At 38.4% G+C, this 18,177-nt stretch overlaps 2 protein-coding genes across 2 annotated transcripts in view; both read left to right on the forward strand.

Annotated features, from left to right (window-relative positions):
- LOC140950299 (uncharacterized) overlaps positions 1 to 11,758 on the forward strand; it is a 176,650-nt gene extending 164,892 nt beyond the window's left edge. Inside the window, exon 11 of the transcript XR_012167163.1 lies at positions 11,679 to 11,758. The gene's annotated coding sequence lies outside the window, so the exon portion shown is untranslated. The remainder of the gene's footprint in view (positions 1 to 11,678) is intronic.
- LOC140950276 (uncharacterized) overlaps positions 1 to 17,264 on the forward strand; it is a 120,226-nt gene extending 102,962 nt beyond the window's left edge. Inside the window, exons 18-19 of the mRNA XM_073399494.1 lie at positions 16,513 to 16,612; positions 17,143 to 17,264. Coding sequence (XP_073255595.1) covers positions 16,513 to 16,612; positions 17,143 to 17,208 — 166 coding nt within the window. The 3' untranslated portion in view covers positions 17,209 to 17,264. The remainder of the gene's footprint in view (positions 1 to 16,512; positions 16,613 to 17,142) is intronic.
- The last annotated feature ends 913 nt before the right edge of the window (positions 17,265 to 18,177 follow it).

Here is an 18,177-nt window from a genome sequence, read left to right on the forward strand (position 1 = left end):
TGGCTCGTGGATAAAAATATTTTAAAAAAATACACTGCTTGATTTGCAGGCCCACGAGATACAGATGACATAAAACCACCTTTTGCATTTCTATTGTTTTTTTTTTTGCTGGAAAAGTTGAAACTCGGTTGTCATCAGCAGCAAGGAAAGTTGACTGATGTTGTATATGTACACAATTGTTGCTAGTTTTTTCAAGTGACAATGTTTTTTTTATTACTTGAGGGATTTTCCTTGTACCTCTGTTCTCTGAACAAATAAGAGGCCTTCCTTCCAGGCCATCAGTTGTGCTTTTACATTTCAAACCAATGCACAAAAAGTTAATTAAATATTATTTTAAAGGTACTGATTTGTGTGCACATATATGAGCAAAAACTACATTTGTTGCTTGGATATCTTAGTTAAACCATATCTATCCCTATCACTGTTTATTCTTGGTGAAGAAAGCATACAGGAAACTTTACTAACCCTAGCTAAGTAGAAAACAACATGTTCCAGTCTAACAGTCTGGAAGTCACAGGAGGAAGGTTAATCACATAAGGAAATTTTTACACACAACACTCTTTAAAGAGGCATTTCTGTCACAGGAAGTATATACAAAAAAAGCTTATATTATTCTCATGAAAAGTTCACGGTGACAAAGTCCTGTTAATTAAAATAGTCATTTAATGAAGGTGGATCTAGTCCAAAAGAATCAGCTGTTGTGTTTGAATAGAGACAAGCTAAACCATTGCTTAAAATAGAACATACTATGTACATTTTTCCTACTTGACTGAGTCCAATCTTCCAATTTTTTTTTTTTTAATCTAAAAATTTGTTCGCTAAAATCAAGTCATGCAGGCTTTACATTTAACTAGCACATAGGGTATATGGCGTGGAAACAAGAAATTGAATAGGCTATTATCAACTATTAAAATAATTTCACCAAAAAATAAGGCAGAAGTAAGAGGCAATTAAAATGAAAGAAAAATTCCATAAACATGCCAATAAAGGGAAAAAAGGTTGCTTTGTGAATAGAAAAAATATCTGGGGCTTACCTAAAGGACCATAGATATTAGCAATCAGTCCATTGGGAAGCGGGACGGCCTGGAACTTGAGCGCATGTACGCGTTTCTGGCCATTATAAACAACTCGCTGGTTTGACATCGGCCGACTAATGGGCCGCTCAGTTCCGTCTATAAAGCCGAAACAGTTATCAAGGACTGCTCCTTTAGAGTGGACCGCATCTGCATACGTAGCGATTAAAGGTGGGTTTAAAATACCATGGTTCCACCGTGTAACCTTGTGCCCGTGAGTATTATGTATCCAGTCTGTCACCTGGTTGCAGATCAAACTCAGCTTTGGCACCGATCGCTCAGAGATTGGCATCATGTCGGAATAGCGGCATAGATATGCGAACCGCTTTAGGACAATACAGAGGCCTTCGATTCCATCACAGATAGTTCATTACTGCTCTTGAAGATGAGCGGACCTCTTCAATAAGTAATGCGATATCCCTTTTATGGACGCGAAAATTAGCTTTGCATTCGGCAGAATTTTTGTTTTCGAGAGAAAATTTCTCGTATGCCGAGTGCTGAAATGGAAGAGTTTGTGGAGTATGCGGCTCGTAAAACACTGAAAATTCTTCGTCGTCTATAATTTCTTCCTCCGAGCAAGGTAGCAGTAATTCTTGAATTTTTTGGATGGAAGCCATTGTTTGTTTCTCTGTCAAAACCTTCTTACGGATTAATGTACTGATATTGACCCCATCGCGTCGCAAATCTTAACTTAAATTTCCCGCGCTTACAACGCCGTCCTCGTTCCAGGTTTTTGTCCGGTCACCGCTTCCTAAAAGCCGTCACGTCCTAGATCTTAAAGTCCCTTGCATCATGGTCTTGTGAAGTTTCCTATATTATCTGTTATGTACCTTGTAAAGCCCTTTGGAGCAGGCCAATCACATGGCACAAAACCGCCATGCTTGAGAGCAAGAAATATACTGGGTCAAGAAAAACAAAAAAAAAATGACCATTTCAGTGATGTAAGGTTTTTGTTTGTCTTGTCTCAGTGCGTCCCTCATCGCGTGAATGACTGGCTGCAAAGAGACTATTCGGATTCCTTATGTTACACGTGTCTGTAATACATCATACATCCTCACCCAAAAGTAGTTATTCTGTATTTTTATTCCTCAACGTGTTTTATGCGGCAAAGATCCTACTTAGTTGCTGTAAAGACAAGTCCAGATTAACATGACGTCACATAAAATAACATATTGTTGCGTCACAGCCACACCTCACAAGAAAAAATAAACCATCTCATTGTCTCTGTACTTGCAGTTGTGGAAGTTTAATTGTCGAACTGGCCCTTGAATTCGCATCGATTGTGTCAGAAGCTTCGGTAGTGAACACACTTCGAACGGCTGCCACAAATAACAATTTTGGAGAATTCGCTGTCAATGCCTCGTCCATACAAGGGATTGCTGTGAATGACGGTCCGTCCACGCCTCCTACAGGAAAAACTACGAGAAGATCCTCTGATGGTATGATTTAACTCAATATGTGTACATGTAGATTTCTCCATGGTTTTTCAGTTACTAAATAGTGATTAAGAGTGTGTTAAATGGTAATGCGTCTGCAGGCACTTTGTCCAGCTTTATAGCGGTTTGAAACGTACTAAATGCTATGTAGCCCAGATTGTTTGCTTCTCCACTCTAAAAAAGGTAACCGTGAATTTGCGAATAAAAATGTTTTTTGCTCATTTACTTTCTTTAAGATGAACGCAGCCTTTTATCGTAAATATAAATTGCGTGGTAATTTTGCAGTACAGTTCGGAAGCTGTGAACATCTGTCCCATTATACTTTACCGTTGGCTTTAAAATTTAACATCTTGTTTGAAATGGAAGCGGGGTAAAATGCTCCTAGTCACTTTAAAATTGAAGACATTTAGATTCTAAGACAAATACGACTGCCAAAACGAGGTTTTCTATATCCTAAGCTACCCTTTCCTTCTCTATTCTCTGCAACTGGTAAGTTTTGATCGTCGTACAACTTTGCAGATACAGCCTGGCAACCTTACGTCTGGTGTGTAGACAGCCATTTATTGGCAATATCTTTCTAGTTTTCCTTCAGCTCAGGCATTGATGCCGCTAATAAAATTTCCGCTGTTCAGCCTTGGGCATAGGTCGCACTTGGGAAAAGTTTTCATCTTTGCCGGCTAAAAAACCACGAAAATTCGAAACCGCAACCGGAAAAGAAAACTTTTAGTCAAATCGAGGAGGTTCGCACTAGTATTTACTAGTGGGAGTTAATTGTCGTTGTTTTGACACATTGAGAACTAAAGTAGGCCAGATACCAGAGAAAATTATCTCTTCGTAGTCCGATCATTTGGCGTAGGATCGTTTTTCTCCTTTCCCAGTTTCAGGAGGATGGGAGAAATATAGAAAATAAAGTGCTTGGCTGCAAAGACTGCATTTAGCTCGGAGAATAACAAACCTGTGACGGTACTTGCCTGGGTAGACTATAATTGGCTCGCCTGTAGAGAGTTCCCGTAAAAACCTTGAAATAGCGAAGGATAAGAAGCTTATGAATTGCTCGCCCGTAGAAAGTTTTCGCAAAAACGTTAAAATGGCGAAAAGTAGTGGTAGCCTCGTCCGTCCACAACGAAAACGCGAAGGTCAGAAAATTTCAACGATTGATTCCAATTTATCGTGTTTCAAATTGGTCACGTTTCGCTGACAAGTGCTGACACTTACCGCCATGATTCCTATTGTTTAGCTCGAGTTTTCCAAAATCTGCCTGCCCCACCCAAGCAATACGGCGTCTTTGATGTTTTTTTCGATTTTCAAAGTTTTTTCCAACTTGAAAACTTGGGGTCGCACTTGGCAATGTGTCCCGATGACAGATTTTTACCGCAAGGTAAACAAATTCTTCCAGAAATTTGCCAAATGCGACCCATGCCTTGATCTACAAAGCTTAGTAACTCGTCTGACATATTCTGCTATTATTATTACTATTATTATTATTATTATTATTATTTATTATTATTATCACTATTATTTTTATTATTATTCTCATCATCATCACTATACGTGCAATTAACAATTTGTATATTCGTGCTGACTAATATTTGTGCTGTGAAGATGAATGATTTTTGCAGTTTAATTGTTTTCAGGCTTCTTATCGCAATTTTTCCTTTACTTAATCTCTATTTTTAGCTTTTTTTGATTTGGCAAGTGAATTGCGAAAACTACCTGTCAGAAATTAGATTTAGCAGTTAATGTACAGTTAATGTTAATATGTCATCGTACTCCGTCACCTATCGATCCTTCCGTCCGTACAGACTCCAGGTGAGGGGAAGGTGGAACTCTTAAGGTGAGAGGAAGGGACAACAAGCGTGTTTCTCGCGTTTGTCTGGGCGAAAGGCAAACCTGTGGAAGAAAAACCACTGGACGTCATAATGACGTAAACTCATGCCATTGAGTTGATCAAGATACACTTAGATTTTGGATGCGGTGATGAGGTCTAATTAGGTGTTCTCATTACGAGTGGCTATAAAGTTTTAGAGGAGGGGAATCACTCGAACTCTTCCCTTCCTGTTCCCGGGAAGCAAAGAATAGCTCGGTTAAGGCACACGTCAGTTTTGTTTATAGAACGGGACGGATAATATGATATATGTTACTGTTTCATTTGTTTTATTTGTTGTTTAATAAGGTAATTCAGGTTTTTCAAGGTAACCAAGGTTTAATCGAAGTCTCTCTCATTAATAGGACCAACAGCGCGAAGATACATTCATTAGCGTGAAAAAGCGAATATTTGCGCATAATTCAGATTCAATAACGGTTTTTGCATTTTAATCAACATTCAAAAACATTTTTGGGCATTCACTTGCGACATTCGACATAGAAAAGGGAAAAATATACTGCCATTAACGCCAACATTCGAGTCATTAATATTATCTTGAAAATCATTAGGGACAGTAGACAAACATTTAAGTGCAAACGCTTTTCATTGACATTTTTATGACACTGTTTGCAATTCAATAACATTCCTGGACAGCTTTAGAATGGATAAGACAAACATTAACGCGCTTGTATAATAAATTTAACGTTCTTTACATTTAATATACAAAAATCTGTTTTCAATTAAACAATACTAATTCCACCTCCAAACTTGGCCTGAATTTGTTTAAAGAACCACGCCGTACTTCACCACTGTGTGTTCGTCGACGACTGCGGCTATATATTTACCCTAGACGGCCAGAAGTCATAGTGTGGCGCGACAGGGAGTGGAGGGCGTACCGCCAAGTATGCGGCCGACGAGGACGAAACTTGACTATGACCATGACAATATCACCTATCGAATACATGTAGATGTATTTTTCTGGGCACCTGCTAGAGTAATGAATGCTGTGTCGGTTTTTTCAGTGACTTTCTGGCACGAGTGAGGGAAAAAATGGATCCCGATAAGTCGGTGGTCTTTGCCTATGACGAGGTGTAAGCCCACCTAGGTTTGCCTTATGCTTTCCCCCTCGACATCACTGAAAAGGTTTTAAGTTGTCTGAAAGCGACACCTATGGCCGATATCTTTAGTCCGGAAATTGAAAGATGTGCATGTATAACAGGAATGAGGGAAAAGCCCTAGCAATCCCAGTAGCGGAGGTCGGACACAACATCTGCAGTGCTTGAAGCTCTGCGTAGAAACATGACATCGTGACCGCAGCTAAATGTGCTAAGGGGTACCATTTCATGCAAACCTACCCCCCCCCCCCCAAAAAAAAAATGTTTAAAAGAGATTTTTGAGGGATATACATTTAACGGACTGAATTTCAGGCCAAATTTGTTTGAATTTCTTTTGTTTAATTGAAAATAGATTTTTGTATATTAAATGTTAAGATCACTCGATTGATTGTACAAGCGATTAATGGTTTTGTTTCATTAATAGTTGTCTAGGAATACTATTGAATTGCAAAAAGTCTCATAAAAATATTAATGAATAGTGTTTGCACTTTAGTGTATGTCAGTTGTCCCTATTGACTTTCAAGAGGGTGTTAATAACTTTGATGATGGCTTTAATGAAAGTATATTTTTCTCTTTTGTATGCCCAATGACGCAAATGAATGCCCAAAAGTGTTAATTAATGTTGATGAAAATGCAAAAATCGTAATTTAATCTGATTTATGCGCAAATGTTCGTATTTTCGCGCTAATGAATGTATCTATTGGTCGCCATTTCACGGAAATGATTGCGTATTTTCTCGTAATGAACAGCAAAAGCTGTAATTCCAGACGATAAACTGCCAATCATTCTTGCTATCGTCATACCTATTGTTGTGCTTGCTGTCTTTGCTGGAGGCTTCGCTTGGTGGATGTGGAGGAGAAATAAGGACAAGAAGATGGCGAACAAGGGTAATTATACAAAGTTATATAACTAAAGAAATTTGTTCGAGCCCTCTGTGCTCAATGTGCAAAACAAGCAGTACAGGCCAAATTTTGGGAGGGTTTCTTACAAACACCTACATTTATAATGCATGCTGTAACTTTAAACTATTTCACACAAATAGCTTACATTACTGGAAACATCAATGCACAATAAATGTATGGGGCTGTACGGATATATCACTAAAATTTATTTCTATTAATTCTTAAAGCACTGCTAAGTAATTATAGACTTCGCTGTTATTTAAGCAATAGACTACACTTTCTATGGGTTTACCATCGTGATAACCCACGCAGGATGTTAGGAGAACATGAGAAAAGCTTTTAGTATAACGGAGTCTTTTAGGTAAAAAATGTGGTTTTAGTACCGTGATCAAGTCATGTCTTCTCTCTAAAGTCATCATAAGCCAATCATGTCTCAAAACTCGATCAGTTGAGTGTCAGTTCAGTCAAACAACAAACAGCAGCACTTCAAAACACGAGTTTTTGCAATCATTACATGATAACTTATGAAAGCTGTATTATAGGAAAAGTCAGCGCATATTCATGCAAACGTACAATGAAAGAATACGTTCATGGTTTGTTTACTACAGATGTAGAAAATTGAACATCAAACTGTAGGCAGCTGTATTTTGTTGAGTCGATCCGTAAAAATTTCCTGCTTACAGACGGAACTGGCAGCTATTGTAATGGAGGAGTTCATTCACTTTTTACAAGCTGCAGTGTGCATGGTTTGAGATCTGTTTCTGGACTTTATCATGATCAAGAAATGCTGCGGTAACGACATGGCTGCTTTTGCGAAGTTGTCGCATGTAACTTGTGTACGTACAGCGACCGATGGAAATATGTCAGTGGTAGCTCTAAATTTGGAGAAAGGTTTCTTAGCCGTAGCCACATATTGGCGTCAATATTTGTCGATTTGTGAAGTCAGGTGGTTTGAAGCAGGTTATGGCATCGATATAACCGAATAATTTATGCAATTGCTGGAAAAAAACACCGCGAAACTCTGACATCTTTCATCATCGTTTACAGCTTGTGTAAAACCTGCAGCGGCCGATTTTGTACCATACCTTGATTAGACATCTCTTTTTGGAACAATTTCTTTCATTCAGGAGTTTAATTTTGACATAAAATAAATCAAGAATGCTAATAAAAACTATCCGTTTTGTTGCTGGTTGGCACGTGGTTAAGTTTTCCTAGAGACTTTCTACACCAGAAATTCACAGAGTTGTTGTCTTTCTCTGCGATTTGGCATCGTCGTGAAATGTAAACTGCTTTCCAGCTGTGTACTTTATAACTTTTAAAGCTAATGCAGTAGCGAATTGTGATGCTCTGTAATGAAATGTGGAAACCAACGGTTTTTAATAGTAAGAAGGGCTGGGTAAGTAACTTGTTCTGTTTTTTAGCCTTTCTAAAATCATTTTTTTCTATAGCCTGAAATTCATCCAATTGCTTCGAGTCGTTTTCTCCTCTCAGCAACGTTACTGAGAGAGTAATAACGACTCGAAGTAATGGGATGAAATTCTGGCTATGTTTTCTGATCAATAGCTGGTTTTGTTTATGCTCGTGGTCCGGATGCCTTTTTCTATGGGTTTACCGGTATAAAAAAACCATAGGTTTTTGACCAATCAGATCGCGCGTACCATCTCAGTTATTTTATAAAAGTTGTTAAATTTTAAGAATAAAATTACTAGACTGTCAAACTAACAAAACAGTGAACATCTGATATATTTGAAAACTGTTTGTTGTGATGGCGACCAATCACAGCATGCATCAGGACACGCGTGCAAGCCACAGTAAAGCACAGGAAGCCCAGGCTTTTTGGTCAATTTGTCCAAAGTATTTTTTTGCAGACTTTTGGAATGTTATGGAGGACATCTTGCTGAACCGAAAACCGTTATTTTGCAAAGAAAAAAAAAAACAAAAACAAAAGAGAACAAAAAAAAAAAGGGATGTCATTTCCAAAAATGACGCTAACTGGGATCACTCATTTTTTAAAAAAGAGAACGAACGTGCATATATTTATTCTAATTTGCTGTCTTTCTTAACTATTTCAGGCTGTATACTACTACATGTGAAAAAACAGGAGAATTCAATGTATGTTTCATGTCAATAATATAGCTAAGAAAAATAATACATCATAGACGCAGTGCAAAAATATATGGGTCATGTAGCAGCTGCTCTGAAGAGAAGTCACCAATGGTGTGTTTTCCTGGCCCAAAAAAACACTAAAAACATTCAAAGAATGACAGGTCATTGTTTCCGGCGAGCAATTAGGAGAGACCTTACGAGTTACGAGCAAAAATGGCTGCTCGATAAAGAACAAGGTTAGAAAGGCTAATTTGAATATGAACAAAAGAATATGAAACTAATGTGGCCATTTTTACATTGGGGCTATAAAGCGTCAGTTAATTTCAACATTGTTTCCCGTAATTTCAATGCAGCATATGTGCATTTTTTGTAAAGATGGCTAGATATCAGCCAAGTTTCCGTTTTTGCGGGAAATCTTTTCTTGAAGACCAAGGCTCGTAATCCTAAAAGTACATGTAGCATAGTAGGAATGTGTAACTCCGTTCTTTAGGAGGTAAATTAATCTCATTAACGAATACATGTACATTAACGTCGATCATCTCATAGCTTTTTGATTTTGTCTCTTGCATAAAACTCGGTGGAATCGCTTATATCTTTATTCTAGTCTGTCTAGTCTGCTGATAGAAGATTGTTAAAAAGTGGTTTCCAATGTTTCGTGTGTGATAATGCTCCTCAATCGTGACACCAAAGAAAGCCCTCTTTCATGTAATTTCTGTTATCGAGGATCTGGTGTGTGTACGATCACATGTAGGGCAAATCTTGTAATCATTCGGATGCGTACAAGTTAGAATTCACGTGGAGTTTAAGAGTGAAAGATGGTCGTCCTTTCAGAGCAACCACTCTCTTGGGTTTCCTTGGCTTTACTGCAATTTGCAGAAGCCATCTCTTCTGCCTGATCTTCTTCTCTATACAATGAACTATCCTCGTCTATCTTCCTCTCGGAGGTTTATCCTCCATTTCGAAAACCTTCTTCCTTTTCTATCAATAACTTCGACACCTTTGGTTTTTAATAAAACGCTATGGACTCCCTAACCAAGCTCCGCAAGTCCTTAAAGAAACATACTCAGGGCACGGGGTCTGGTTTATATGGCATCGATTCGCAGAAAAAGTTCAAGATTTACCTTGCTCAGCCATGTTTACCAGGGGAATTATCTTTGTTTCGACTTAAAATGGTGGGTGGGGAATCCGGAACTAAATATCTCTTTACACAGCCACACTATCTAAGAAATCGGAATGCTCCGCTTGCGAAGATAATTTAAAATATCTTAATTCGTGGTTTTAATCCTCACTTTCAGCATCAGAAGTTAGTCAGCGTTTTTATTTTCAGTGTCGAGTTCTTCGTCAACCAAATCTCTCTTTCTTTTCATCTCTGTCCGTACCCATGCCCTGGAAGGTTAGCTTCGTATTAGCAACTGAGCTCTTTTTCCTTGGCTATAGCGTCAGCCTAAGCTTGTAACAACGGGGACCATTAAGTCTTGAATTAAACCATGTGTCTAATTGTACAAGGATCTGTTGATTTGCTATGCAAGGCACATTTTTTGTTTAATTGGCTTCTTGGTCTACTAGAGCATCTATAAATGAAATTTATTTCTGCTTATTTTCTGCTGCTAATTAAAGGAAATGTACTTTATGATAAGTGAATTTTGTGAGGCTTGGGACTAATGCACGAATTATTTTTCCTGAGATAAAGAAAAAAAGTTACGATATCTTGTGTTGGCGTATCATTCGTCATTTTTTTGAGATTTCTCTCCAAAAACGCGATGAAAACACCCCTACTCCTGAGATGGCCTCAACTCGCCCGCTTTGGGTAGAACGTGTTTCATTTGGACAGATCTGAATGCTAGGCATGTAGTAAATCATAATTAGGTTCTGTAGACTAAGCCAGGTTAATTGAAAGAGTCGGTCCTTTTTTTTTTTAAGTTGTTTTTTTTTTTTACTTGAATGTTGTGTAGACAACAACCTAGCCTGCGAACTTCGCTCTTCGACGCTGGGGACGTTTCGCGAAGAGGAACGTCTGCGACTCAGCGGTAGAAATTCCATACTGATGACGCAAATCAATGTTTACATAATAAATCCAGTAGTCATGGGGTTCCAAATATAAATTTGTCCAATTTTACTTGTCTTCTGGTCTATTTTGGTAAACTGTTGTGTTCATCTGCCAATGAGCTCCAGCAAAACTCGAATGCTTCTTCTCGAAAAGAGTATATTCCACAAATTTTGACTGTTTTGATATTGATTCTTCGGGTTTGCGTTTGACCTTCGTGGCCTTTTATCTTTTCTCTGTCATTCGTAAACAATAGCTAAAACAATGTAACTGCTCCGTCGACCAATCAGCCCTTCTGATCGGATTCCGGACAGATTTTACGTCATCAGTATGGAATTTATGTCGCGGAGTCGCAGACGTTCCTCCGCGCGAAACGTCCCCAGCGGCGAAGAGCGTGGAGAAACGGATGTTTTCGCAGGCTAACAACAACCGTATGTCATTTTGCAGCGTTTATTTTAGATTTATTGAACCGGAGTGACTTAAAAAATTTTTGCAATAAGAGAACGCAAACAATAAATTCGTAAATAAGTCGTCTTGACTGGTATTTTGATGAAAAGATAAGTCTTAGAATTTCTCCTTCATTCAGGTATGACTACGATAAACATTCTAAACAGAAAGAGTTGCCATTTCAGTCGTTTCCCTTTATAATTTTAAATATTGGGCATACATTTGCATGGTTTGTGCTAATCACTAAAGAAGCATGATAGTTTCTCTCGTCTACCTTTGGTGCCAAGCGCATATGGCTAGAAAGTACTATGGATTCCACGACGTCTCTTTACAGTATTCATGGATGGCGTCGAAGTGTTGTTAAATGGAGATACCTGATAAACACGTTAAAAACGTAGCAATAAATTAAAAAGGTGACCTTATTCGTGAGGCAAATGATTAACGCGAGCGTAACAGTGTAATATCTCTGTACAAAAATTAGAGTTGAAAAGATTACGAGGTTTGTCGGTTCTGTAATTCTGGTTATCGTTTTACAGTTGTTCCTTTGCTTGATATTTTGTTCTTTTTTTGTTTTAGTCTTGTTTAATTTTCGCGTTAGTGAAACCAAAAGAATGGTACGATTTTCATAAAAGGTAGATATCGACAAAAAAGTTAAGAGTCAAGTTTAGTGGTCCTTTCTCGTTTATCTAAGGCTGCAGTGCAAGTGGATAATCGTGAACCAGAACAAATTTCCATGAGACAAATGACTTCAGAGGTTTCGTCTGGACATTATATGCCACTGGTTAAGGCGCGCCAATCATCTGGCTCACCGGAAGTCATTCCGTCAGTCGACGCTTCATCATTAAGCCAGTATGAACCTTTGAACCCATCATCAATTTCTAACGAGATTCTTCGCCAGAACGTGATTATTGAGAAGATAATTGGCAAAGGTGCTTTTGGTCAGGTTGCCAGGGGAAAGGTTAAAGGCCTACGTGAAAGACAACATGACACACAGGTGGCTGTCAAAATGTTAAAAGGTACAAGATAACTTGATTAATCACTGTGTAACTAATAATTTAAGAATAGGCTCACTGAAAAATAAAGGAATGTGACACAAACGATGCACAATGAAAACGCTCGTTACCTCACCTTTCAGCTGCCGCGCCGGAATCCGACAGGAAGGATTTGTTATCAGAGCTTGAAGTGATGAAGACGTTAAAGCCTCATCCGTACGTCATCAAACTGCTGGGATGCGTCACCGAATCTGGTAGGTTTTTTTAATGAAAACTGTCTTTAGTCACCAATTACTATGCTGCAAGTAAAGGGTCATTCCTGTCATTTCAATTGTACCTTTTCAGTCTGAGTCAAGTATATTTGTTCGTGAATGACTAAATGAATACGTCGTTTTTTACTCAGCGCCCTTGTTAGTCTTGATCGAGTACGTTCCATACGGGGATCTCCTGGGTTACCTGAGAAAGAGCCGTGGATTAAACGACACTTATTTCAAAGACCCAGATATCAAACCACAAACAAGTCTGACGTCACAACAGTTGATGAAGTTTTCTTGGCAAGTTGCTGATGGAATGAGTTACCTCTCATCGAGAGCTGTAAGCTAAAAAATTTGACTATTATGTATTCAAAGTCTGGTTTAGACTGTCTCCATTTTACAAAGAAAAATTATACGGACTAACAGTGAAGAACATACTCAGGTCCCCTCACTTTCAGCTACGTTTTGCTTTTGCGTTTTGATAAACCCCCTCGACAATGGCTATTTCATAAAATTTATTTCCGGCTGGACTGATGTGGATTAAAATGTAAAGACATGAAACTGACAGAGCTCTTGTTTGGGCAAATATATCCTATCCATTTGCTGTCAAATCTTAAAAAATAACTTCAAAATTTCATGAAATGTATTAGAGTAAGACAGAAAGATCGGAACGCCTCAGAACAGGTCCATGTGACGTGCAAGGTTTTAAGCTCGTGTGAAATGAAATCTCACATTGCAGATTATTCATCGAGACCTTGCCGCTCGAAATGTTCTGGTTGGAGAAAATGAAACTTGTAAAGTGACAGACTTTGGAATGGCAAGAGATGTGCAAGAACAAAATATTTATGAAAGGAAGACAAAGGTTTGTATTATATTGGAAACAAACCTACAGTGTAGGACTGGCACGCAATCCTTTCCATTACCTGTGGAGGAAAATACGTAAGGTTTTGTTGATTATGTCGTTGCTTTCTAGGTTTCATGCTTTAAGAGTTGCTCCCAAAACTATAGGCCTCGAAGTTAAGGCAGTATGTGTAAAGTTGATAAAACATTTGACAATCCTAAAAAAGCATAAGAGACTATTTTGCCGGTCAGGAAAACATGGGATTAGATTGCATACTTCAGGTGTTCGTCCTTTGCCAAGCATAAATTTTTAATTCAGCTGCATATAAAAGAAGATTGCTAACTTTATACCTGATGAAAGTCTTAGAGAACGGCAGTTGCAGTGAAACTTTGTTCGGTTTTGTTCTTCCACACTAAGACAGGAAGAAAGTGTAAAAAAGAAAGTTGCGTGTAAACGAAGCCTGAAGCCTTCTGACCTTTTGTTTCGGAGTACATTTTTCTACCGACCTTCTTTTTTGCTAAGATGCAGGGAAGCAAGGAAGTACATTACTTTTTCATCATCTTTCACTTCTTCCTGCTTTTTGCCAGGACGCTATTCCATGTTCGTCGTCCATTTGTTTTATGGTCATTTACTTTGTTCATATGTAGGGTCGTTTACCAGTGAAGTGGACCGCATATGAAGCCCTGCTTTATGGACGATACACCACCAAGAGCGACGTGTAAGACAACTTTCTATATATGCATTAATAATTTGGTATTTGCAGAACAGAAGCTCATCTCGCGTCACGTGAGAAGAAGGAAGCATGCAAGACGGTTAATGTCACTGGGTTAACCAGCGTTAATGATGCAAAACTATCCCTCTCTCATCTCTAAACTAGAAGTGAAGTAAAATGTGTATTACGTGTAAAAAACTGCAGAACCTTTTTATTTTTATTTATTTAAAATGTAACCGCAGATATGTGTCTTTTTGTTTTCATAGGTGGAGCTATGGAGTCTTGCTTTACGAGATATTTACAATTGGTAAGGTCCTATAGCTATTAAGTTACTGTGGTTTTTGTTAAAACATAGAGAATGTTCCGAAAGAAGAAAGGTTTTACGTTTTAACATGTTTTAGAGCTCAAGAATGCATATATTATTAGTATATATTTGTGTTTTCCGCGCATATTGCCATCGATAACTTGCTGCCGACGTTAAAACCCCCAGTAGTGCCAAATGTGATAATGGCGAGCAACAAGAGCGCTGACCTCATAAATGTCGTAAACAAAAATCGGAAGTTGGCTGCTTTGCATGACGGGACGCTGCTTTCTAAACCCAAGGATTTTGAAAGCCTTTCTTTTAACACATATTCGTGACGTTGAGTCAGATCACTGCTCAAGTAGTTAGTGGTTTATCTCTGTGTTACGCGCGTAATCTTTTAGAGGACGGGTAGCTTGCAAACCAAACTGAACGCAGGGTTGTCGGAACAGGAACAAGAAGATTTATTTCAAAAATGAACGTAGTTTCCACGAAGTAGAACTCCACAACAGCACGTAACTCGTTAAACTTACACGGCCTCCGCCAACTTCAGTTAACTTGATAAACTTACACGGCCTCCGCCAACTTGAATTAACACTGCTGTCGTCACATTTGACTAAACACGACCAACGTCAAACTCTCTTCGCTTGTGAAAGCTAGTTAAAACTTCGCTCGGACTCGCCTACTTATATACTTTTACAATAAGATTCTAGGACTTTCCAAATAGTCTAATTAGAGAAAGATTACAAAATATACCGCTTTAGAAACACTTACACAAGATCCTAAAATAAACAAACTATAAACTCTCGCGAAGCTTCTAGAAAGCCACGCTAGTCACGCATTACAATTTTTCGTAACACTCTGGAAAATGGTTTATTGGCTATAACTTCGGTAAAGATGATGGCGCTGAATCAAAATTTGGCACACATAGAGCTCATCGCCTTTAACATTTTATAGCATAAAGAATCAGTGTTTATCAGTCACGTGATATATGACGTCATCATTTTTACGAAAAATCGTAAATTATTGACCAGTTGGTGGCCGGTTTAAGAAAAGAAATCGAGCAATACCATCTTTCTTATTCTTATTAAATATTTCTAACACTTCACGTTTGGAATGACCGTCCAGGACACTTCAAGAAAAATTATGAGAAAAACATCATTTTTAATGTCCAAATTTAATCTTCAATTATTAAAAACTTGAATTTTGAACTTTACACACGTTTATTCCAAAGGTAGAAAGTTAGGCATCTTTATCCTCTTTGAAAGTAAATTCCCCACCAATTCGCCAATTTCCCACCGATTCCCCACCAATTGGCCAATTTCCATATTTAAACGTTCAGACACAAGAACACCCCAAGATTTACTTTTGGGGAAAAATTGTTTTGTTCTAGGTCTCCTAGCGAGAGATATTGCCAGTCATTCATTCGAACACACCTTTGACCCAGACCTTAAACACCTTGAGTGAAAGATTGACTAGTTGAGAAGCTTTTTCAGATTATCTTCTGGTTGAAGTGTTTGACGTCCAGTGAGACAAGTGTCTCTCGCTACAGTGCCGAAGTTCGCTGATAATTTAATACTGTCACCTTATCACAGCAAGTATTTACACCATGACTTACATTGAACGCAGCTTTTAGTTCCCATGGTGCCCAAATGAGGCAGATAAAGAAGCGGGTGTGTAAATAAATTGTCCTTACAGCCACTTACAGTTAGTTCCTTCCATTTTGAGTAAAAACAACAACAACAACGACAACAACAAATTTTGGGAGAACTCATGCCTTGTAATAAAGTATCGCAACAGCTGGTCACTTTCTCCTTTTTAGGGGGTTCTCCATATCCACGAATGGATGGCAGGAAGATTGTAAGCTTACTTCAGGACGGATACAGGATGCCTAAACCACAACATGTTGATAATGAACTGTAAGTAATTCTGTGTCCGCTTCATGGGTTTCCAGCGTTTTATTCCTATACTGAGTACCTCTCCCCATACTATAAATATCTAATAGGATCCTTAAGGATCCTGCGAGGTTTTTCACCGGAGATGGTTTTGGGAGTCGAAACGCCAGAATGCTGAGGTCACAGTTTCCATGTCACAGTTGTAGGTACTAGTCATGTTCCGGCAAAAGTATCTTCTAGCCCTGACCACTATTTGCTTTTAAGGTCTTGTATTTCTTCGAGAGAAAATTCAGTGATGAACATTTAGCCAAACTCCCGAAAAAGTTGGACTTAAAGTTAACTGCAAACTCTTATTGAAAATTTCAATCAAGATGACGACTATACTTTCTGGAACTCCTTTTACTCTAATAGGCCACTTCCAAGGTCCAAAAACTCTCGCTTTCAAAACGAGACTAAGTGCAAAGGCTTAACTGGTATGGACCGAAAGAATTGTTGCTCAACATACCATGCATAATTTTGTGTCGTGACAGGTACAAAATAATGAAACTGTGCTGGCTGGAAGACCCTAATGCAAGACCTTCTTTTTCTGAACTGACAATGAAGCTGAAAAAGATGGAAAACCAACATAAGGTACGATTTAAACAAGAAACGTCCTGGACAATTTTGAGTCTCCCTCAGTTGTCCTCCTTCAAATTTTTTTACCTTTATTTGCTGCAAACCTAGACTGGTTTATAGGCGGGGTAGCCTTATAGGTTCTGTCTTCAAAACGTTGTCGTTATGCTTCGTTTGCAGTCAACTACGACCTCTCGCCATGCCTGTTTCTTATAACTAGAGTGAAGAAGTAGAATTGTTAACTGCATGGATTGTTTTGTCAGTTACGCGAACAAGCTGCTTGTAAGACATCAACAATTCGCCTGCGTACTTGATTGTGTGAAAAGTTTTGTATTCAAACTAAGAGAAATAGTCCAACCAACCCTACAGCATTCGCTTCTAATGAGATTACTTAGGTTTGAAACATCCTTCAAAGCAGGCGTTTTCTTTTTTTTCTTTAGGCTGTTCACGCAAACAATTCCTTCTCACTGAGCCAAAGAGACGTCTGCGCAGCAGGCTGTTGATATGGCTTGTTAAATTATGGTCTGTTTTTTCTTTTTTATTTGCAGGGGCTAATAAACATGAAATTGTATGATAAACAGCTATATGCAAACCTTGAAGACTTGACTGTGTAAATCAGAAGTATCCACTCACGCGAGTGCCGCAGTCACCAGTTTGTTATGATACTCTAGACCAATTACTTAAACGGCATTCCTCATTAAATAAATACACCTTATTCGATGGTTTAGCATATAATACGTGCGGCTATTTTGCGAGTTGCGTAGTATTTTTCCGAGCCCCACAGGGGCGAGGAAAAATACAAGCAATGAGCAAAATGTCCTCTCGTATTGTATGCTAAACCATCGAATAAGAGGTTTATTATTCCACTACAAAAAAAAATTATCTGGCAATTGGCTTCTATTTTTTGGTAAGAGTATTCAGAGACATCCTGATTCTGTCTGTGAGAATTACGTTAACAATTAGCAAAATGTTCGCGCGTATTATATGCCAAACCATTGAATGAGAGGTTAATTATTTTACTGCAAAAGAAAAATGGTATTTTGGCTTCTATTTTCTAATGAGAGTATCCAAAACATCCTGATTCTGTCAGCCACAGTTGCTCCTTTTGCATCCGCCGGTATTCGCCCTGTTATAAACCGGTTAAACCAGGACACTACGGTGTATTACGGCCTCGTATTTTGCTTGTTCTCTTGACCTGATATGGTAAAATGACATAATAGTGGAATAATAAAGTTAATTATTATTCATTAAAAATATTTCTCCGTCCTGACTGGCTAAAATCAAACGTATAATTCACCATAACCAGCTACTGTTGACCAAATTTGAAAGAATTTTGCGATTAATCAACCGATGACGTCAAAACTGCAGCACAGTTGTAGGTTAATACATCGTTAACCGAGAAAACCTGGGGACGAGGTTGGGTTGTTTTGGTTGTGAAAAGAAAAATGGCCCAACAGTCGGCCAAACATTTTACTCGTTTCACGACGAACTATTGTCTAAAAACATAGCAAGACGACAACTCGACGGACAGCATCTGCTGTTTAGGGTATATTTGCAGACCTGAAGAGCCCTTTATCTTCTAA

The sequence above is a fragment of the Porites lutea genome, chromosome 10 (genome assembly GCF_958299795.1).
Source record: "Porites lutea chromosome 10, jaPorLute2.1, whole genome shotgun sequence".
Classification (NCBI taxonomy): domain Eukaryota; kingdom Metazoa; phylum Cnidaria; class Anthozoa; order Scleractinia; family Poritidae; genus Porites; species Porites lutea.